Source organism: Poecilia mexicana, unplaced genomic scaffold (assembly GCF_051168715.1).
Source record: "Poecilia mexicana isolate PSO_F unplaced genomic scaffold, ASM5116871v1 scaffold_17, whole genome shotgun sequence".
Classification (NCBI taxonomy): domain Eukaryota; kingdom Metazoa; phylum Chordata; class Actinopteri; order Cyprinodontiformes; family Poeciliidae; genus Poecilia; species Poecilia mexicana.
In genome coordinates, this window is record NW_028263386.1 from 29,785,656 (window position 1) to 29,809,785 (window position 24,130).

The 24,130-nt window shown below is 39.8% G+C and overlaps 1 protein-coding gene and 1 pseudogene across 4 annotated transcripts in view; one reads left to right on the forward strand and one right to left on the reverse strand.

The window, feature by feature from the left end:
- Positions 1-24,130, reverse strand: part of dlgap1a (discs, large (Drosophila) homolog-associated protein 1a) — a 63,310-nt gene that overhangs the window by 18,678 nt on the left and 20,502 nt on the right. For 2 of the 4 annotated variants that reach the window (XM_088014628.1, XM_088014627.1), the window contains 8 exons: positions 17,310-17,592; positions 14,162-14,286; positions 12,741-12,866; positions 10,671-10,829; positions 10,472-10,554; positions 5,121-5,166; positions 4,234-4,515; positions 450-582 (listed from right to left, as the gene is read on the reverse strand). In XM_088014628.1, the coding sequence (XP_087870754.1) occupies positions 450-582; positions 4,234-4,515; positions 5,121-5,166; positions 10,472-10,554; positions 10,671-10,829; positions 12,741-12,866; positions 14,162-14,286; positions 17,310-17,592 (1,237 nt within the window). Of the gene's footprint in view, positions 1-449; positions 583-2,694; positions 2,699-2,876; positions 2,906-4,233; positions 4,516-5,120; positions 5,167-10,471; positions 10,555-10,670; positions 10,830-12,740; positions 12,867-14,161; positions 14,287-17,309; positions 17,593-24,130 lie in introns of all 4 variants that reach the window. The other 2 variants (XM_088014630.1, XM_088014629.1) reach the window with 2 other exon arrangements.
- LOC148154868 (uncharacterized) lies at positions 8,924-10,011 on the forward strand (annotated as a pseudogene).

The window sequence follows — 24,130 nt, forward strand, 5'->3', positions numbered from 1 at the left end:
AACAAAACACTTTGCTTTTCAAGCAGTCATTGTGCAGGGGAAAAACCAGCAGAACAAACTTGTAATGAAATGGGTGGAGGTCCACTTGGGGCTGGTTTGTAAAAAGTTGTGATGCAACAATTTAGAAGTTTTTGAAACACACTGTCTTGCAAACACCAGCAGTACATTTACTTATTCCAAAAAACAACTGGGTATTTGGTGTCTTTTGCTCTTGGAATATTTGTAAAAGCCATAAATACCCAAGTGGAAGGACAGAAAGATACAAAACGGGAATTTTCCATAATTGTGGACCTTTTACATTTCTTATGGTTGAGACCCTTTGTATGAACTTTGCAATAAAAAACAGAATTTTATACTATTCAAAATTAATATTTAAAATGTGTGTTGCACTATTTCTCCTGAAATGTTTGCTAAAAGGCTGAACAATGAACAAACACATATAAACCTACTATCTTCAGGCAACTCATTCTCCCGCTGGTCGAGCTCCATCTGCCGACACCATCCCTCCATGCGGTCGGTCTCAGCTTGAAGAAGCTTCAGGAACCAGCGTCCATCTCTCTGACAGACCGACCGTTGTACCACCTTACATCACAATATTCAGATTTGTACATACTGTCAAAATAGTGTACATGAAATATTCATTAAAACTACACCAAATACCTGAATGAAGCTGAAAGTAACTGCTGGTTTATCTCTCACTAATGGGGCAAGGTTAACATTTTCAGCTGCTGATAAATAAATATCTTAATATAAGGTTATTCAGAAGGAAATGTGAACATTCATTCTTCTAAAGCTAACATTTTCTGCTAACATTTTCCATACGTGCACAGCAATAACACGATCTAAAGAAGATGAAACCTTTAAATTAAATGTAATATTTGTGTTTTCTAAATATTAAAATGCATATAGGGGAAGTGTGTCATGAGGAATGCATTTTCTTAGAAATTATACATGCAAGTTATTTCAAAAGATAAAATGTAGTGTAGATTCAGTAATATATTTCAAATGTCAGAAATTTAGCATCTGACATTGAACATTACATGTTCAGATAACATGACAACGTTCATATAATAATGCGTCAAACTGCACATTTGACAAGGTTTATTATTATATTATGACCCACACAATCATGGGGAAGGGAAGCCTGCAGACTTGACAGTTGTCCAGCAAACAGGCCAGCATTTCACTCACTGAGGTGAAGCACACACCAACACTGGCTGACAGGAAGTTTTCCCTTCATGGGTTCATGGAGAGCACACAAAGACAGTCATCAGTAAAATGCTTTCATTACCTTGTTTATACCCAAGCTGTTTTCGCAAGTCTCTTTAATAATTATTGCGTTCTTTTCTTAGTCTGTCTGAGGAACATCATAAGCTAGGTCAGGGTGAAAAATATAGTTTAGAGCAGGGGTGAGGCAGACACCCTGCTTAGACTAGACTTAAACTTTCCTTTCTGATAAAACGCAGTCAGACTGGCTTAGGCTGCATCTTTCCTCTTGTCGAGAAAAGTCGAGCTCAGCCCACTTCCCCATGCTGGAGATTTTAGTTTAATAATAACAATAAATAAAGTTATCTTTAAAACTGATTACACAGGTGACATCAAGACCCAACAGTAGAGTCAGACGGTAATAAAATTAATCTGGTTGTGTGTGTTGTTATTGTGTCCTGCTTTAATTCTACTTTTTTCTATTTAATCATAAAAAATCATAGTCAGGCAGAAAGAGAGTTATGAAACAGGAAAAGCAGGTTTCCTGGAAAAAGAGGAAGTTTCCAGCCTGCAGTGATTAAAAATAGTTCAGACTGCTCATTTTGAGCTCTAAAGGTTTAAGGAATAAAATCTAGACATTTTGAGTAATTGGATAAAACCCAGAGTAAAATCCTTGAATTAATAATGATAACTTATAGTTAAGTTAATAATTAATATTGGTTTAACCAGTGGTTGATGTTGGTTTGATTATAAGAATATTTACACTTAGTCTTATACTTATGGAAGTACTTACAGGTGAAAGAAGTAACTGTAACATGGTGTCAAATAATTAGAATAATGGATTATTCTTGGTTTCTTTTCAGAAATGTCTGTAATAACACATTATGATTATAATAAGAGTAACTAATAAGTAATGGTTATTATAAAATTATAAGTGAATGCTAAATCAGAGAAACTAAAAGATTATAAATGTGATTTTGACATTGAACTTGAAATGGTGTAAAGTGTGTAACTGTAATTAAAGGTCACTGATGTTGTGTTGGAGGTAGATGGTAGGTGAAAGGTCAGGTGGAAAGAGGAACTGATGGGAGAGCGGAGGTGTCCAACGCCTTATTGCTAAACTTCAACTTTCCTAAGAGAAGGTTAGACACAAGAGGGCTGTTGAGCAACTCGGGGACATTAGAACAGACATCAGGTCATGTCCAAAGATGGTGATGGATATGAGATTATCGGTCCAAGCAGTCCGCCAATGAAACAGGCACAGCAACAAAGCTAGCCAATGCAAATGCACTAAAAGGGTGGATAAACCCTATATAAGGTGAGTGCAAGAGAGGAATCTTTGGTTGGATCCTTCAGGCAGCTTCGAGCCAAGATCGAGATGGACAAAGAACTCTGCAGCTGAAGAAGAGCCGGAGCCACAGAGCCGAAGACTGTTCTGCACATGGGGACCAACCCGTTAGCCCCGCAACATGTGGCTTCAAATTGCACTTCTCTCATCAGCTGGGTTTGGGACCCCAAAGATAAAGAAAAAGACCAAGGCAAAGATGAAGATAAAGACAAAGGCAAAGAACAAAGGCAAAGAGGAAGAACTGGTGTGTTCCTTCCATGAGACCAGCTCATCTACATCTCCATGGACCAGAAAGATCGTGAGACGAGGAGAAAGGAGCTACAGAGCTGCAAGACAAGAAGGAGAGGGCCGCTACGAGCATGAGGAAGTCACCCCGAGGCCCGAGATCTGCCGCTCTGACTCAGTACTCTTCCTGTACTGGGAGCCTCCTGCTGCTGCAACACCTTTTTCATCATCAGGCCAGTTCTGGGGTTCAAAATGCCAAACTCCGTCCCTCTCTCAAAGTTTACCTTTTTTAGTTCACAGTGTCAGCATTAGGGAAAGACAGGCTAGATTATTGATTTTACTTATTTGATTATTTCTGCTACTGATTTAAGCTGTACTGACCCTTGCAAAACTGCCTTACTAATAAAAATACTTAGCATTAAGAAAATCTAAAAGATGTTGTGGACATTCAGTTAATGAGTCACCTTAAAGTTCTTTGATGGTTGTAAAATAGCTATGAAGTTTGATTCTGGGAGGAGAAAGTGGAAAATGTTTTATAGGTTGCTTTTAGCCAAAACTAAAACAACACCCTTGGGACTCGCCCGAGTCACTAAAACCAACCTGGTTCAATAACAAGTGCAAGTTGTAATAAGAGAAAGAGCGACCGTTAACAGGTGTGCTCTGTGAAGCTAGCTGATTCCGGGCTGCTCTATCTGGCTAATTCACAGAGTGAAAAAGGGTGGGACATCTGGATGAAGGTCGTCAGAAACCAGGCTAGTCTTTCTCGCACCCAGCTTAAACAGAGTTTACTTCAGTTCTGGGTAGGGTAAATCTCGGCAGATTTAGGAAACTCAATTCACCCGTTAGACGGAGAGCTGGGAGCAACATCTCCCTCCTCTCAGAAGAGGAAGTAGAGAGAGAAAGGGGGGGGAGGTGTTGTGCAACAACACTCTCTTTGCTACGTACTCTTACTTCTCTCCAATTTTGCTTTTTTCCTGTTATTTCAGATTTAATTTTTTGCTCTCTATATTTTTTCTCTGAAGCCAGTGTACATCGGGTCTGGTTTCTGTTAAGCCGGCTGGAGGCTCGGGAGGAGCACTGGGAGGGGTCGTCAGCGGAGCTTCTGCTGCCAATAACTTAATGATTTCCTTGTATGGATGATACACTTGTCCCTGTCTTTCAGTGTTAAATCCCATCTTTCTCCTCGACTTGATCATTGACTGAGCTTTGACTCCATGTGTTCTTTCATCCTACAGATTTGAAAACTGTCTGACTGATATCAGATATCATAACAGCAGTAATAATATTGGATATCAGTTCCAACCCAAATGTTCATATCGATGCATCCTTATTTTTCTATATATATATATTTTGTGAAGGACTTTGGTCATTGATATCGAGGATGTGTAAAAAATGATTGTAATAATTGATATGCATTAAAAACAAACCAAATTGAGTAAAACAAGTCCACATACCTCCAGAATAACAGAGCTGTTGAAGTCTGCATCAAGTGGGTCATCAGTAACAGTATCTATCCAGGGATCAGGAGGGGGGAGGATGGACGGGTCAAAACCAACATCATCATAATCATCTGAAGCGCAGGCATGGTAATGGTTCCCTGAGCCTTGAATGCTGACGGTGGAGGTGGCTGCATCGCGGGAATACTTCCGAGACATGCCACAGGAGGCCAGACGTCCTCTGTGAGGGTGTGGAGAGTCTAGAGGAGTGTCTAGGAGGTCTGGCAGGTCTAGATCTGCCTGGATTGGGAAATAAAGAGGATCCAAGAACTAGCTTAGTATTTAGTTGTATGAAATTTATGCTTAGTTTTGTAAATAGCCTACATTAATACAGTATATTTCCAAATGATTTGTCATTCCCTCATGTCTTCTGTAAAGACCAACTTGATATTCTGTATTTTAGCCAAAAAAAGGCATTGCAAGAGAAGTCAGATTTATTCCTCTACCTGAGACTGGAAAATGTGGGCTGAGTCCAAAATTTAACACATACATGTAGAAATTTGATAATTGTTCTGCAAAAAGATCTCCAAAGAGCAAGATATCACAGGTGTATAGATATATAGATTTTCACAGTGAAAGATCAGTAACAGAACCAGCCATATGTGCTGCTATTTCTCCGTTTATCTGTCCTGTGACCCACTCAGAACTCTGGCCAGCTCCAGGACTCTGTTTATTAATAATTCATTAATAAAGTATAGTCATTCATCAATTCCGATGTGTAGAGCAGAGCGCTTTGTTTACGAAGAAGGAAAACAGCTCTGTTGGATAAGATTTGGAACAGCATAGAGAACTTGACCCAATCCAAATTATTAATCAAAGCTCGTCAACGCAAGCTTGCTGCTTACCTGTACAGCTGCTGTCACACTGTTGGAGCGCTGAAGCCTTCGATATCTAGACATCCAAGACACCAAACCATCAATATCTACTGTCAAGACACAACTCAGTCAACACTTTTACACTTTGCAGTGTCTTTCTACATATACTTAAAACAAATCAGTAAATTTGTGATTTAGTGCCCATGCGCCAACATGTATACAACCTGTTGTGGATACTCATGTATTTGCTTTTTTAATTGTTTTGGATTGATTATTTTGCAACAATTCATTTTTGCACGTTACTAGAAGCTCATTTTCAGTACTGTTTATTAAGAGTCATAATCTTTTTCTTCGCTGTAGAGATACTTGTTTTTTACTCTGCGAAGCATAACAACTTGGCCAAATTGTTTACACCAGGGATCAGCTCATTGTGTTGTGATGTCTCTCTCCACTTTACGTGAAGGGATCCGTCATTTACTAATTGCTTTTTGTTCCAAGTTGCACCGGAAGGGGCGGGACCAGGATCTGCTAGGGCCCAGTGCATCTTGGCTATATAAGCAGCCTGCTCCAGTGAATCAAGAGTGGGAGAGGAGAGAGAAGGAACTGGGTGAGCGGAGTTGAAGCTGGCTTGGAGTTGAGTTGTCTTCTCCATCCAGCTCTGCTCTCCAGACTGGCACTTCCCCGACTTGCCTACCCGCCCCGACTTTGTTTGGTTTTGTTTTGCTTTGTGTGATGATCTTTGTTTTCTGTGTAGTTATTTTTGAGGTTTTTCTGTGTTTAGTTCTGTTTCCCCTGTGATTTTCTGTCTTCCCTGTTGATTTCTCCCAGCTGTGTCTAGTTCCCTGATTACCTTTTCTGTGTATTTAACCCCCACCTGTCGTCTGTCCTTCGTCGGATCCTTGTCATTTGTTACTCGTCAGATGTGAGTTGTCAGTTGTCACAGTCTGTCTAGTTAGTTAGACAGACTTCACAGTAGAAATGTGAAGTCCTGTGGCGGCTTCAGCTCCACAGGACTGAAGCCGCTCGGTTACAGTCATTTAAGTCGGTAGCTTCCAGTGTTAGCTTTAGCCTTAGCTCCTTGTGCGGCTGCCTATTCATCCGGACTGTTGAGCTGTACATCTGTCATTAAATCATCATCATCTTCATCCGTGGTTCTCTCTGTGTTCTCCCTCACCTCACTAAACCACAAATCGTGACACTTTGCTTTTCTTTTCTTTTGCAGGACTCCCTTGCTCACACCACCAGCTTCTGGCGATGCCATCGGCCACATAGGGTCGCCTGCTTATTTGCTGCTGTTTTATTTTAGATTTGATGCTCAATAAAGATCATATTTATTGTTGAAGTCCGTGTCTCCTTGGTTTTTGTTACAACTCAACAAGCCGGGTCGTAACAGTGCTGAAGTCGGATGACATGGTGTCCAGATCCACAGAAATCTCCAAAGAGGTCTGGAGAAGGACACATCAGGGTTGCAGAGGAGAAAACAAACAGTGGAGGAGCGGAATAAGGAAGAAACAGAGGCTTATGGAGAAGAGAAGTTATACGTTGTTTCTCCCACCATTAGCATGGGCAAGTTAGATCGATGGCTAACAAGATGGATGAATTAGCATCGCTGTCCAGGAGCCAGAGGGAGTACGGTGAATGTAGCCTAATGTGTTTTACGGAGACATGGCTGCACCCATACCTGATGGAGACATTGGCATTCCTGATACCAATGTCTCCATAGAGGGTTACTGGACTGTTCAGCCCGACCGGAATTTCACCGAGAGAAGTAAACGGAAAGGAGTGGCCCACCACAGCCCGTGTCGCCCTACTCTCATGGGGTGGGATGGTTGCTGCAGTGATAAGACATTGTTTTATGGCAATGTTTTTTTGTTCAAAAAATAAAAGATTCATAGAGCAATTATTCATACATAGAGGTTGGTTAGAGTACCCCAAAATTATACTCCAATCAGAATAGCATATGTTCAACAGGTTTTTAATTAAGTAGAAATAGAAAGGAACCATAAATTACTTAAGCTACTCAAGTACTGAATAAATGATCATAATACCTGATTTAACATTTAAGTCACCAGACAGCCAAAAATATGAAGGTGCAAATTATTGTATTTTAAATAGTTTTACCAAAATATACAAATGAGGAGTTAGGTTTGGCTGATTCTAGTCCAAATTTACCATGGGGGCCAGAGTAGTCAGTATTTTGTCATGGTGACACTTAAAAAATGTTGCGTTTCGCCCTCATGGTGATCGAAGGAAGACCAGCCGTCGTTGAAAAGGTGAGCCACTTACTTTATTACCACAAAACTGGTATGTATCCAGACCGCGAAACACAAACACTGCGAGAGCCGCTAGTCCGACTACGATCCAACAAGGAACAGAAGGCACAGATGACTTAAATACACAAAGAAACCTAATCAAGAACTCAAAACAGCTGTGGCACAACGGCCTGGTGGCGGGAAACAAAAACAACAAATGTCACCAGCACGCTTCATGATAAAAAAAATGAAACGCCAACAAAAAAAAAAACTGCAATATTTCATCATTTGATATATTATGTGAGCCAAAGAGCTACTTGCATATTAGGTTACAGACCCATGATGTAGCAGATGGAAAGTGTGATCCTATCTAAATACAACAGCTAAAAGTGCAGCACTATAATTTTGAATTCATTGTTAAAGTAAAATTGTGAAGGTTAAAAAAATCCACAACTGAGTATTAACAAATTAGATTTACACTTTTGACCATTGTCTAGAACCACCCCTGGACTGCAGGTCTGTATCTGGTGCATTTTTGATTAGCATGTTTTTTTTCCCCATTAACGGGAAGTCAGGTTATCCAAACTGGTAAACCACATTAATGGAATAATAGTGAAATAATACATCAAATGAACACTGAGCAATGTATTCAAAAAATATATCAACATTTCTAAAGAAAACACACAGAAAGCCCTAGCAAACTGTTTTAAAGTAGGAAATATTTATGTATGTACTGGTAATCTATTAGCATGAGTTCTTTAAATGATCATTTATATTATTTTAGCTGATACTATTATAGATTAAATAAAGTGTCATCCAAACTCAACATCCTAAGCAAATAATCAACCCAAAATATTCTACTAAAAGCACAATAAGAAACTTAATCATAGCTAAATGTTCTGTACCATATCAGCCTCAGGAGATGGTTGAGGATTGAAAAGACGCTGATATCTGGTTCTTCTAGGTTCTGGCGAGTCTGCAGTGTTCCTCTACTGATGCATTCTGATATCATAAAGCACACTGCACCACAATGGGCACATTCTTTAAAATGTCTGTATTCATCCTCACTAAGACGGTTCAGCCTAAGATGTATGTCTTCCTATTGTACTTTTGCAAGAGGTTTTGCTTCTAAGGGCATGGTGGAGTATTGGGTGGACATTTTAATAAGACCCAGGTTGATAGCAGCTCATCTTGGCTGCGTATTGTCCGTCTCTAGGTAACCATGGTAACAGCATTGAACCGTAGTGTTCTGGCGGGGTCGTGTAGATCCCACCACTACAATTTAGCTGACCTTAATATTTCCTGTGTTTTATTTTGGTCATTATTGTTACACTTAGTGCTGTTATGTGTGTGATAGGCATGTCTATCAGACAATTATTGAAATATGGACCAATACATGCCCCTTATCGGTTCAATATGGGACGCAACATTTAACAGCCAAATAAGAGACGATTCTGTATTTTATGGGACGGATGACAACCCTACCTGGTCTGTGATATCATCCACTCCATTGTAGGTTGCTTCCTGACAGGACATTCAACTGCATTCATGATTATCTTGGGTGATTTTATTCATGTCGTCATGGACAAAACGCTGCCCAACTTCATCCAGTATGTGAACTGTCCCACCAGAGAAGAGAGAACTCTGGACCTGCTGTATGCTAACGTGAAGGATGCATACAGTTCCTCTCCCCTCCCTCCACTCAAAGTTTGATCATAACCTGGTGCCCTTCAGTCCTTGGTGAAGAGCCAGACTGCAACCACGAGGCTCGTGAGAATAGGGTCAAAGGAGGTCACTGAGACACTACAGGGATGTTTTGAGGCCACTGACTGTCAGGAACTCAAATATGGAGAACATTGGTGAGCTCACTGAGTTCATAACTGACTCCTTCTATGTTGACTCCATCATCCCTACTGAGACAGTTTATTGTTACCCAAATAAGCCCTGGGTAACAAAGGAGATCAAAACTATCCTGAATGAGAAGAAGAGGGCTTTCAGAGATGGCAACAGGGATGATGTGAGAGTAATTCAGAGGTGCTTGAAGGTGAAGGTCAGAAGAGCTAAAGAGAAATATAAGAAGAAGCTGGAGAGGAAACTCCAGCAGGGAAACATGAGAGGTCTGGAGAGGGATGAGGACTATCACCAGGTTCAGATCAGCAGGCTGTGGAGCGGTTGAGGGCAACGTTGACAGAGCCAATGAACCCGACCTGTTTTTCAACAGATTCGACACTGTGGCCCCTGCACCTCCTGCTCACACTCCCATCAATGCCACTGCTGCTGTCCACCCATGTGAGTTTCACCTTCACATCTCCTTCCCTCCTCTTGTGCTCAGTGACCATCCAGGGGGTCAGTGTGGTCATTGTGGAGAACTATAAATATCTGGGACTCCACATTGACAATAAACTGGACTTGGTCAAGAACACTGATTCTGTGTACAGGAAAGGCCAAAGTTGAGGTCCTTCAACATTTGCCGGACTTTGCTCAGGATGTTTTATGACTCTGTGGTTGCCAGTGCCATCCTGTATGCTGTGGTGTGCTGGTGCAGCAGGCTGAAGGTGGAGGACACTATCAGACTGAACAAACTGATCTGGAAGGCCAGTAACGTCGTTGGAGTGGAGCTGGACTCTCTGACAGTGGTGTCAAAAAGAAGGATCCTGTCCAACATTTAGGCCATCTTGGACAACGAGTCTCATCCTCTTCATGATGTGCTGGTTGGATACAGGAGCCCCTTCAGCCAGAGACTCATTTTACCAAAGTGCACCACAGTGTCATTTCTGCCTGCAGCCATTAGACTTTACAATGCCCAGCTCTGAGTAACTTAAACCTAATTTTCTTTGTACTTGTGTAGATTATTTATAAATCAACATATTGTTATTTATTTATTTATTTATCTATATTCCGTCATATTGAATTCCTTACATCACTCTAGGTGTATATATTTTAAAAAGTTTCTCTCTTATGCTTATATTTGTACTGTTAATATTTAACACCTTGGATGAAGTAGCTTGTAAACTAATAAGCAATTTCACCTTGGAGATCAATAAGATATATTCTATTCTATTCTATGAAAGAATAGAATCAAAATCAAAAAATATTTAAAAAATTTTTCACTGCAATAATCACCCTCACCCTCGATCATCCTCCACTTGTACCCCCACAGACGTGAACTTGGAGGGGTCTTCTGGATCTGGTATGTCTTCTGGTCCATCAACCTACAGGACACAAAGAACTCTAAACTACACAATTCTTCCATACTTCAGCATACCTTCCTCTAATGCACTTTGATTTTTCTGTTATGTGTAAAGTAAATTAACTACAAATCCTATACCTGGATGCCTATGGAGAGACATTTCCCCTTCCTGAGTGCTTCTTTTCTGTATTCATCCCGATGCTCTTCAACAACTTGCCCCCTGCTGAGGTGCGGGGAACTGGCAGTGCTGACTGTCATAGTGCTGTTACTGACATGTTGACTGGCAGGTCCATGCACCTAAGTAGAGACAGTTCCAGTCAGAGTTTACATGTAGTCTTTATGGGAAAGAAGGTCATAATCACTTTGAACTTTCATAGCAAGTGAACCTTGACCTCTCTTTATTTGTACTCATCAATAAGCTTCTGTCATAATTCTAGATCAAGGATCTAAAACTTCTGTCCTCAGTGTTTTCTATATCTCTGTGCTTTAGCACACCTGGCTCCAATATTAGCTCATTAGCAGTTTTGACTTTTAACTCGTGTGTAGGACAAGGGACACAAATAAAAAGGACTGCCGTTTGAGACAGCTATGCACATCTGACAAATGTTTGGAATATTAGCATAGTTTATTTCAATCATTTGACTTCTTGACTTTTAAGCCTAGTTCACAAATTCTTAACAGGATTAAGGTTGTAATTTTTGAAAGGTGTTTTAATAAGTCTAATGTCAGTCTGTCTGCTCTGTCCATTACATACACATATACCATGTGTTTGGGATCACTGAATCCACTGGAACACTCAATTGTGTCAAAGTTTCACAGCAAAACCCAAACTGTCAGTCTCAAACATAAGTATTTTAGTTGGATTCTTCTGCAATGACCAAGACTTAAGTCTTTCTTAAATTGAGACTATGGAACACCTCAATCACTAAAGCAAGTTTAAATATCACTGCCTACATATGTAGGGCACTGGCAGACCCTACTCCATAGCAGGGACCGAAAAAGCAGATGCAAAGCTGAAAAAAGGCGAGTGAAAATGCTTGCAAAGCAGACTGAGTAGAGTGGAGCTGGGTCCATTAGAGCCAGTGGAAAAAGAGCATAAGTCACTGAAGAGTATAAGTTGCATCAGTCAAAAATACATCATGAAGGGAAAACAACATAAGTAAGATGTATTTATTTAGAAAAAAATAGAAATTGTCACAAGAGTGACATGGTGTTCAGTTACCTGTTTTTCAACAAATTGACGTAATCCATCAATCTTGGCTTGGAAGTTTCTGACACATTGATATCAGTGTTCTGAATCAGGGTAGTCAGGAACGGCTCTGCTGTGCACTTCCAGAGCAGAAACGCATGTAGTGTAAATCTATATTTACAGTACATTGTAGTGGAAAGGCCCACTTCCAAAGTCATTTTTATTAATGACTTTCATTGGCAAATACCAGGGCATGGAGACGCAACTCCTTCCTTCCCAGCGGCACGTTCAGCATCCAGCAGTGAACTCGTTCCTCCAGCTCTGCTCATCTTGCTGTCAGTGTTTAGCTTTTCTCGGTAAAGGTTCTTGGCTCATGCCCATTAATATGATTTAGCATTTAATATATCAGTCAAAAATACATCATGAAGAGGCAAAACAAATACACTATACTGATAAAAATATTTGCTCACCTGCCTTGATTCACATATTGGTGGGTTGTAGGAGTTGTGTTCACTTATTCCTTTAGTTCTTTTCTGCAGTTTGTGTGATCCAGCTCATTTTTGCAGACCTACAGCTTGTTTCCTCTTCATCAGGTGGACTACTTAAGGACCTGGAAGTCAGTCGGTGCCTGAGTGCTAACGAGTAGTAGTAAAACTCCAGGCCCTCTAATTTCTAAGTGTCTCCTAATGTAGCTTCTCGCCTTTCTCGTGCAGGTTATTTCCTCGTGCAGGTTACCTGAACTGATCCCTGGATCTGGATGTCCCCTGGTTACATTTCCACTCCCATTCTTTTCAAAGACTCAACAGCTGTAAGTCAGTATAAGTCGCAGGACCAACCAGGCTGTGAATACACAGTATTCATAATCTCTCCAAACTCATTTCTTCTTTTTGCAAGTAGTACACATTTTCAAGACATTAAATTATGATACAAGTAGTTATGTCCAAAACTCTCAACTAAATAAATTGGCTGTGAAATCATTTTCACATCTTACTTTACAGTCATAACATACAATCACAAACCTGAGCGTTAGCAGCTTCTATGGCAGCTGTCAAGGCCTTCATGCTGTCAATACTCTCTGTTGAGTTGCTGAGCCCTGACTGGATTGTCATGTCTCCTCTGGACCCTTCATCTTCCATATAGGCATCCTGGTTAGTTTAAGAACAAAAAGACAATTTCTGTCACTGACAAGTATTACCTTGGATATAGAATAGCATTCTGTTTTTATCACCAGCATATCAAAAGTGTACTGCTGTACACTATGCTGATTTGGACATATTTTGGTAGGAGAAGCGAATGCCTTGATTTGCAGGAGCAGATTTTTACTGTTAGAGATTTTTTGGTATTATCATTTTGTTATTACTTTAGTTCATATTCAGTCTAATGTTAATCAGTATTATTGTGATTTTTAGTTTAAAGTGTTCTCTTCCTTATGTGTGTATAAACTGACCTGGAGGTTACGACTGTCTGTTTATCTTCATGTGAGACAGTCAAACTCTGTGGTACTCAGACCTTAAATTCTTCTTGTGTTATCTACCCTTTTCTTAGTTGATAGTTTGACCTAAAGCTGAACTGGGCTCAGACCGTAGATCAGTTATCACACCTGGAACTGAGTTGCTGGTTGTTTTGGTTACATGTTTTACGACCTCTGTTGTTTTTACTGACTGCCCCCTGTGACTGTTTTTCTTTGACAATAAAAGAAGGAGCTCACGTGAAAGCAGATCAGAACTCTCTGTCAGCAGCTCGGAGGAGATGTTGATGGAGACTTCTCCTTTTGCAAAAGCTTGACCATAAAATTCATATACGTTGTCTGTGGTTCTTTTATGTAGGTTCAAGAAAAATACCCATCATTTACCATGATGTATTCAGGTTTTCATGATCATGAAGGTTTAAAAGATTTTGCAATGGTATCTTTACTGGTTTCTTAAAAAAACAATAAGGTAGCTTTAGCTCATTTGACCAATAGGGACTTGAATCACATTACACAAGATCTTAGATCACTGCTCTGGTTCTGTTTGATAAGTGACTTTTTTTTTCACATTTTGAAATTCTGATATTGTTCTGTAAAGAACCAAAAAGTAATTGGCCCAAAAATAATTTCTAAATCACTGGTCAGATTTGAACTGTGTAGATCCTTCAGGTCTTCAGGAATCTGCTTACTCAGAGTGGGAGGGAAGAGCGAAGGATACAAAGAAAAAAAAAACAGGAAGTAATGAATAACAGCGCAACAATCTAAAGAGACAACATAAATATATGTGGCAGATATTGGGTTGCTTGTTTTCATTTGTGAAAATGTTTTGTACCACAATACAAAGTGATGTTCTGTTGATGGTAAACAATATTCCACAACTCTCCCCACACTAACACAAAGCAAGATGGAAGAAGGTGAATGTCTGAAATCAGTCTCTGTGTAGTGCATCACTACTGATGTGGTGCTCAGTACCTGTGCAGACTCTGTGCTGCTTTGGGCTGTGATAGAGATATATGGCTTGGAAGCTGTAGAGCAGGTGGAGGTTCGTGGTGGCACTGGTGGAGGGGTTTTCTTATAGGTAGTAATGCAAGACGATACTATAAAAAACAGAAGGTAGGACAGAACAAAAAGAGAAGAAATTAGTTATATAAATTGTATGATGTGACCAAAATCCACAAATTTTCTGCACCTTCCCAGGGAAGGTCATCTGACTGATATTATAATGCACTGATGTTCACATTTACTTTTTTTTATTTTTTTTTTTAACTTTATTTTACGGAGCCCCTAAGGGGACACGGAGCCCCTAAGGGGACATGGAGAAAAAAAAAAGGAAAGAAATCTCGACTTATTATCGCGAGATCCCGACTTATTATCTCGAGATCCCGACTTATTATCTCGAGATCCCGACTTATTATCTCGAGATCCCGAGAAACTAAGTCAAGATCTCGAGATCCCGACTTATTATCTCGAGATCCCGACTTATTATCTCGAGATCCCGAGAAACTAAGTCAAGATCTCGAGATCCCGACTTATTATCTCGAGATCTCGAGATCCCGACTTATTTTCTCGGGATCTCGAGATAATAAGTCGGGATCTCGAGATAATAAGTCGGGATCTCGAGATAATAAGTCGGGATCTCGCGATAATAAGTCGGGATCTCGCGATAATAAGTCGGGATCTCGAGATCTCGACTTAGTTTCTCGGGATCTCGCGATAATAAGTCGGGATTTCTTTCCTTTTTTTTTTTTCTCCATGTCCCCTTAGGGGCTCCGTATTATTTTAATTTATGTGTAGCACAATTCATTTTGCTAACCATCTTTATCTTTCAAACTCAACATGAGCTGAACTTCTCCTCTTGTACCTTATTTATGTTCATTTTAGCTTCTTTTAACTTATTTGCACTTCACCTCTCATCCAACAATATTATTATTATTATTATTATTATTATTATTATTATAGCATGAATAATATTCATTACTATTCATGCTATAATAATAATATGATTATTATTATTATAGCATGAATAATATTTATTACTATTCATGCTATAATAATAATATGATTATTATTATTATAGCATGAATAATGAATATGTCCATTTCTAATCTCATATTATAAACATGACTTGGATGCCAAGTTCAAACTTGACATCTAAGTCACAGCTCACTTCAACTATACAACATTTAGATGAAGTGAGTTGTGAGTGGCTACAATATGTTGTTGTTGAAGTGTGTTGCGCTTTTAATGCATTTTTTTGTTGCGTGTACACAGAGCTGCATGGGAAGCTGACATTGATCTGACACTGACATGCAGCTCATGGCTTTTGGCCAAGATGTGGATGAATGTGTCTGAAGTCAATAAATGGCAGATGCTCTCTTCACAAGGCCATGTTCCCTACTGAGAAGTCATTAAATCTAACAGAGAAAAAAACATTCCAGTGTTTTGCCTTTTGGGTCTTTTTCTAATAAAATTCAGCCTCATTGATTATGATGGAAAATAGTTCAGAAATTTAAAAAGTTCTTCAGACAGCTTGGGCCTCATGAATAACAAAGTGCACAACTTGCATAGTTGGGTTTCTATAAAGAGCCTCAGTGTTATGAGTTCAGTCTAGGTTATTGTTCAGGTGAACACCCATGTATTAGAAGAGTTCATTATCTCAGTGTCCACTCCCTGGATGTTCACCGGCGTCAATAAAGGGGGTGCGCTTACAGAAATCCACCATCAGTTCCTTGGTGATGATCAAGAGTTGGTTCTGCTGGCTCCAGTCCATTGTCTGTATTATGAGTCGTCCTCACCTGTGATGAGGCCGACTATGGCAGTCATCAGAGAGGTTTTGCAGATGGCAGTGTGGAGATTTGATGGAGAAGTCTGCAGTGTAGATGATGACGAGGAGTGGTGCCAGCACAGTTCCCTGTGGGAGCCCCATAATGCAGACACAGGGACACAGGTGTGGGAGGCCATTGAGGTAGTTCGGTATCCACTGGTGGTGGATACCCATGTGGTGGTCTACTCCTGACAGCTCCAGCTTGTCCTCAGAAGTCCTGGCTAGATGTTGTGCAATGGATGCACTAAAGACCTCACCAGGAAGCATAGATGATTGAGCATGAGCCTCTATTGATCCAGGGCTTGTAATTGGAGAAACACCATACCTGCCTGATGGGGACAATGTTGTCCACACAGAAGTCAATGCAGTCCATGATGCTGCTGATGTTCTCCTCAAGAGGAGGACAGAGCTCTTCCGACACAAAAGAGCTCTTTGCTCTTCCTACTGTGTGGAATCTAAAGAAGTTGGAGCTTCTGAGCTCCCCAGGGGGATGTCCTCCCCCTGGGGAGTCCGGTATCCACTGGTGGTGGGGGATGTCCTCCCACTGGGGAGTCCGGTATCCACTGGTGGTGGGGGATGTCCTCCCACTGGGGAGTCCGGTATCCACTGGTGGTGGGGGATGTCCTCCCACTGGGGAGTCCGGTATCCACTGGTGGTGGGGGATGTCCTCCCACTGGGGAGTCTGGTATCCACTGGTGGTGGATACCGGAGAATATCCACCACCAGTGGTGGTGGATATTCTCCACCATGTTATCATGATAAGTTCACCTTATCATGATAACATGTGAAAATTCCAGAGGAAGATAATGCAGCCTCATACAAACATCTAGCAGTTTGATGTCCTTACTTCATAGCATTTCTTTGTTGGTTACACCACCTGTCGTTCACAAACACAGCCAGATCCCCTCCTTTCTTCTTACTGCTCTCCCTGGTTCTGTCTGAAAGCTGTCCATGTTTACATGTGAGTCCAGAGTTGCATGATTCTCATTCAGGCAGATGAGGCAGAACTTCTGGTAGCTCCTTTTATGGAATGTTGTTGCTGCCAGCTCATCCACTTTGATGGGAAGAGATCTCATGTTTCCCATTATGATGGATGAAATGACGGATCTTCTCAGTTGCGACGGCCAATGCATCTCGTGTCTTTTCCTTCTCATGTCTCTTCCCTTAACTGTCACTCTCAAAATGATTACATGTAAGTCAATGTGTTCATGTGGACAAGAACCACATTATTTTCTTTTGAAAACTGGTATCAAAAATCCAAGCTAAGGTTTAGATTATTAATATATGGCCACTCACCTGTGCTGCTTTGGATGGTCCTGACAGTTGTGGCAGTTGTGCGTGGTGGTGAGGATGGAAGTAGCAGCAGAGGTCTTCCTCCTGGTCCTTCATCCTCTGAGGCACATCCTTGGTCAATTGCCCTCACATAACTGGGGCTACGCATACGGAAGCAACCTGGCATAGGCAGGGTGTCCATAGTTTCCAAACTATCCATGCCTGCGTCCATAGCTTGAGATTGCATCTCGCTATAGACTTGCTCACATACTTGCTCAATCTGCCCATTCACTTCAACCTCACTCAGCTATAGAAAAGAAAGAAAGAGGGCAGGAGGGGCACATAGGGTGAGTGTGGGGGGATGGGTGGACCAGTAAAATTCCAGCCAATATATTTTACATGGCAATATCCATGTGACTTTTTTTTGATTACTTCCACACAGAAACATTTCTATAAAATGTTGGAACTAACAGATCAGAAATTTTCTGTTAAATAAACAATACTAAAATGAAATCTTTTTGATAAATGGAATTCCTGCATAATAATACTCTATGCTATATTTTTACTTTCAATAGTCCATATGTTAAAGATAGGGATGTCTCAATTGCATCCCAAGTGTCACCTGAGTCACCTGTCACACTGATTTTAAAAGATTAATATAGGAAGTCCATGCTAACCCCAGATCCTGATACCTGCTGTAGGTCTGCTCTCTGTGATCATAACAGCTACAACCTCCTGTAAGAGATTGTAGCTGTCACATCTTTCATGCCCAGCTACTAATTACAACAACCATGTTAAGACCTTACAAAATTGCAATATAGTTCCTCCTTTTTGTCTCATTGATCAAATCTGTCGTTTTGGCTGGGTCAGGGTCACTGACCTCCTCACACAGATAGAAGTGATGCAGCTTAAATCCTAGTCAACCCAGAGCAAAGCATTCATTTCAATCTTCCATCCATTATCTAAACTTTTATCCTTCTGGGATAGAGAAGGTGGCTGATGCCTTTTTTCCAGCATCCCAGCCAGCATGCCTGGGTGGGCCCCACTTGGGTTTGTTGTGGGCTACATGGGTTATGAGTGGGCATGGGTTTTAAATGGGCTAACTGTATAGGACCAATATGGTAACCAAAAATGGGACCCAAATGGGCTGGCCCATTTGGGCTAAATGTCTGGGCCCCATTCAGCAGTGATGTGGGCTAACTGTGAATGGGGTAGAAATGGGCAATACTATATGGGGCCCATGTAGTTTCAGTATCATGGGCCCAACATGGGAAGCCCATGTGGGCTGACCGCATTGAACCCACATGACATAAGCATGGGCTGACTGTACATGGGTTAGACATGGGCACTTTTTTTCACTATATCTCAAAAGCAAGAGCTGCAAGATTACAAAAACTTGGAAAAAAATTACCAGAGATGTCAGACTGATGGCCTTTCACCAGGGCAATTACTCAGCTGATCTATATTGGAGTTGATAAAAGGTAAGGAGTTGATAAAATTTTAAAAACAATTAAGCTTTTCTTTCTACAAAAAGAAAAGCTCTTCTGGGATGGTGACCTCGTCTTGGAGGTCATATTGTATAACCTAAAACATGCTCACTATTTCTGTGTCTGGCTCATTTACTAACACTGACATGACACAAGGCTTCTAGAAGACCAAAATATGCATCATGCTTTATTTTTTTTAACCAGTTCAGTATTGTTCAAGCTACACTTTGAACTCCTAACATTTTTTCTTTTTATGATTTTACACTAGAACAATCCAGATGTCTTCTAACATTCTTGTGACATTATTTGTTTTAAATATGCATAATCTTCTGCTGCTCACTCGGTCCTGGTTCAGAGTGGACTTTTGTCCTTCTTTATTTTATTCTATGTTATTATCAATTGGATGTTCATACATCTATAGTGTTTATTGAAGCTTTTTCACAACAGGGCTTAATTCTTATTTGGAGAAATAGTTCAGATGAGACCATCGTGAGAAATATTACAAAAATGTTTAGAAAATAAATTTAAACAAAACTCAAGTGAGAACATTTTGAGCATCTTTTTTTCATCTGCAAACATTTTCCAAGTCGTCATCGTAAGTGAAATAAAATAAAACTTAACATTTCTATTTTTTATATATATCTTTTAATCTGGTTTCAATAATCTTTTTAACCTTTTTGTTAATTTTTCTCTGGCACCGTTGCCAATAAAGGTTGGTGAATTGAAGTAATCACTTTACACATCCACTAAAGAAAATAGTTCCAAAGCGCATTTGAATAAGGACGACTATATTTATTTATTTTCATTGAGAACGTTTGTGAGTGTTACATCGGGTTTACATTTGTTAAACCGATGTAACACTCACAAAATTAATCTTGTGTTTCTTGGAAAACGTACAATTGTTAACTGCGGATGTATATGCGGTTTCAAAATCAAACGTAGTCTCTTCATCAGTCCGTTGGCGCGGCGTCTGCAAGTTGGCTGGCCTTCTACTGAAGAATTTGTGAGTACATTTCTGTCTGTTTTATCTGTATTGTATCAAATTTTAAGGAGAGATTTTAAATCGCTAGTTAAAAAATGTGCTGGTCGTAATGTTTCGAATGACCGGAGTACCCCGGAGTGCGACTTAGTGACGTTTCTGTTTTTCTTTTTTGCTTTTCTTTTGGATGATAATTTCTCTTATTAAAACACACATACAATAAGTCATCTGTCATCATTAAGGTAAGAATATTTGAATGCAGAGTGATTTCAAACTGTTCTGGGCCATACCATTTTCAAATACGCTACGGCGCCATTCTGGTTGCTGCTACCACTTGTTAATTTGAGCGCCAATGCGGCACAATGGGCTCTTTGCACATACGGCGTTGACGTCACATCTCCAGGAGCTAATGCGGCTCACTTGTTTCCGCTTTGAGGTTACCATGACTGGTAGAAAAGACTAAGTCGTATTTCAGATGCAAAAAACGCAATACTATAAACGTTGTTGTCTTCCTAATATAATGAGCTTTTAAATTTTCATTAATTTCCAAGCGATCCTGAATTAAGAAGATGGTGGCTTGTAAATATTTGCCACTACCAGTTAAAGCTAACGCTGCACCACACAAAGTTTGCAGCCTTCACTTCACTCCGGATCAGCCTAAAAATACCAGGGATACGGATGATAAATAAAGGAGCCTCCCTGAGTTATTTCCATGGAATCACTTCTGTATTAAGCCTGAAAGAGCGAGTGTATGGGAACGAGAGAGCAGACCAGAGCCAGACAGCCGAGCAACTGATCCGCCTGTACATACTGCTGTAAACACCGTCCTATTGGAGCTCTTCGCAAGAAACACGCTAAGTTAATAAAATGAAATAACAGAGACATAACACGGTCATATTTTTCTAAAAGCAGCAACTTTGAACCTGAACAGCCGAACCAGATCTCTGACACCAGAGCTGCGCTACTGTTAAGCTATGAGGCTTGTTGAGCTTCGTCAGGCTTCGGAAGTAAAAAGCCCGAACCGTAACCTCCCCGTTAGTCTGTGACACTAACGACAATAAACACACATAATATACTTGAAAATTAGGTAAAACATTGTCCGTTAGAATGTTTAGATACTTAAATAGCACATTTTACAAGAACAATGTCCGAGAATATTGCCTACTAGCATAAGCTAACGTTAATGTTAGCCACAAAGTTTAAGTAAAACTCACCTACGTATCACTAAATGCATAACGAGGCGAACATCTTAAAACCTTTCTCCAGCTGACTTGTTGGGGCTTCGGATCGATGTACAAACCTTGGCCAAGCACTGCAAGCACCTAAAGTAAAAGGCCATTTTCAATAGATCAGAAACAATCGAGCCGCTTTTCCCCAAACGCGGAAGCTGAGGTGCAAAGAGTCCATAAAATGGGTTCACTCATAGGCGTAGGAAGCGGCGGGGGGGACGGGGGGGACATGTCTCCCCCAATATTGGAGAGAGTCACATTCGTCCCCCCCAATAATTTCACCGCTGTTGCGAAGAATTTTAAAATCTTCCACTCGCGTGCTTTTATTTTGAAGGCGCACAACAGCGCATTCAGCAGAGCGCTTCCTCCCCCTTCCCTGTCTGAACGGCTCAGAGTAAAGGGAGCAGCAGTTTGAGTCAGAAACTCCGTTTGAAGGAGGTAAACTGTCTGTCAGGAATTTTGCTATGAATATCGCTCGTTTATAACATCTTGTTGTCAGTTTACTTTCATATATAGAACTAAATCTTTTAGGTTAAGCCGTTTTAATTCTGGAATAGTCACATGTCCAAAATTTTACTGCTAACTTTGTTTAAAAGTTACCTAGTCTAGTCACAATTATTTAGAATGAGACTGAAACAGCAATGAAATGAGCCTTTTTATTATTTAAAGTGAGCAACATCTGATCATACTCGACCACTTAATATATATTTATATATTATATTATATTATATTATATTATTTAGATATTTAGGAGAACAGCAGTGCTAGAATGATGTTGAAGAAAGGTGAAGAAGCTCTGGTGAGATCTTCATTTAGTTTACTGAAATATGTATTAAGTGTTTTTAATTTTTAAATAAGCTAAACTATTTTATTATGAGAGGAGCAGGTCAGGGAAGACATAAGAGAGCCAGGTGGAGTTTCAGTGTAAAGATATAAAAATTATATTAATTAATTACATTAAAAATTATATTAATTATATTAAAAATTATATTAATTACAGGAGACAATAAAAAAAGTGCTTGAGGAGAGGTTTAAAAATAAATTAGTGAAATCTTTTGCTACACAGTGAATAGAGTTGAGATGTATAATAATGTATACATCTGAAAATTAAGTTGTTTAAATTCTCATTCTGTATGATAAAAACATACTTTTTATATTTAGTTCACATTCTGACATACATTAGTAAAGTGTCTGCTGTAAATACATGAATCTATGCAGGAACATCAGGCTGCAGAGAGTCAGAGGGAGGCAGAGACAGAAACACATATCAGTAGATATTTTCGTTAAATGTTTGTGGCTGAAAATGACAGGAGAAAAAAAAACATTTAGTCTTTCTGCCTCAGTGTTTTTCATGGATCTTTGGTAAGTTACTGAATGCAGGGCTGGAAAGTGAGACTGAGTTAACAGTGAGGAGCTAAGGTGTCTGTTAGACGTGAAAAGTATAATTTTTATTTATTTTGTAGATCAAACTGTTGCACTGATGTAGAGAGATGTTCAAGAAGAACAAAACTTTAGATTTTATTTTTGTTGGTCAAACTGCTGTATTGAGTTTAAAACTGCCGAGTCCTATTTTATGAGCTGTTTTCTACTTTGGTTTTAGAAAGAGGTAGAACCTGTTCAATTACCAGTCAATTTATATCAATGCATTTTGACCAATAATCAAATGTCTTTTGACCAATAAAATATATCAGAATCTGGTAGCCTGTGTGTGCTACCAGAGTATTTAGCTTGCTAGTTGTGAGGCAAATGCTAAAGTGAGTGTTCATCCTGGAATGACGGTCATTATACTGCATAACTTTAATCTGATTATTGGATTGTAAATAGTAACATGTTAGAATACTTGTTACTGAAACAAGGGTCAGATTAGAGTAACGCATTACTGATGTGTTGATGGCATCAGGCACATGCAGAGGGAGGGGCTGGGGGTGCTTGAGCACCTGCCCCTTTTGCTCCTTGCCCCCAAGTGCCCTTTTGGTCAAACTGTTTTGTTTTTTTGGTCTTATTTTCTAAGCCCTCTTCTGACACATAATAACGTACTAAAATTATTTGTTGTTTACATTTTTAATAGTGTAATTCTGTAAAGACAAAATATGTCTGGTGGTTTAGCTCTGATTTACATATCTTGCTAAATTGTGAGTTTGAATATGGCAATACTTTCTTATAACAAAATAGACCTGCAGAAAGAAATTACTAATAAAATATCTTACATATGCATAGCTGTATGGTCTATATAGAGATTTTCCTTAGCTTTGATTGTATATCTCACAATTTTGTAAATGATCATTGTTTATTAAGCTCTGAAAGCTGAGGCTTTGTTAATATTCTGTCCTAGAATGCGGTGAGATGTGCCCTTTTTTTGAGCACCTGCCCCTTTAGTGGTCCCTGCACGGCCCTAACAATTATTGTCATAATTGTTTGACAATCCATAATTGTCAAACAATTATGGATGGCATAATTGTTTGACAATTCTGCTCAAGCTATTTACTGATCTGTCAGGTTTCCGATATGCGTCCCCCCCAATGACAGACTCGTTCCTACGCCCTTGGGTTCACTAATGAATCTAAGTTGCTAACAGAGGTTGTTTTTAAACGATAAAACCACTTACATTATTTTACTTTCATTCACGGGTTTTTCATAACCTTTCTTACAGCCAATTAAGCCAGTATGCATGGATGGATCCCATGCATAGGTGCATTTTTTTAATGAAACTGCATTGAATCGTGTTGTTGTGGGCTACATGGGTTATGATTAATATGCATGGGTCTTGTCTGGGCTGAGGCCCATATGTGTAACCTAAAATGGGACCCATATTGTCGGCCCATTTGGGCTAAATGTATAGACTATTCAGTAGAGATGTGCTGATCAAGTTTTTTCCTGCCGATACCGATCACCCATGAGGGCCGATCACCGATACCAATCACCGATACCGATCACATAATTATTATTTATTTATTTTTTATCATAAACACTACCGGTTACATTATGTGGATAAAGGAACCATGAGTTCACCTTAATTTAGACAAAAACTTGTTTTTAATAACTTTTTCCAAGAAGAAAACTAAACAAAACAGGCTTTGTGCAAATTGTACTGCTATTGATAATACTATCTTTAACAGACTGATAACATATGAAGGCTCTGAAGAGGCTAAA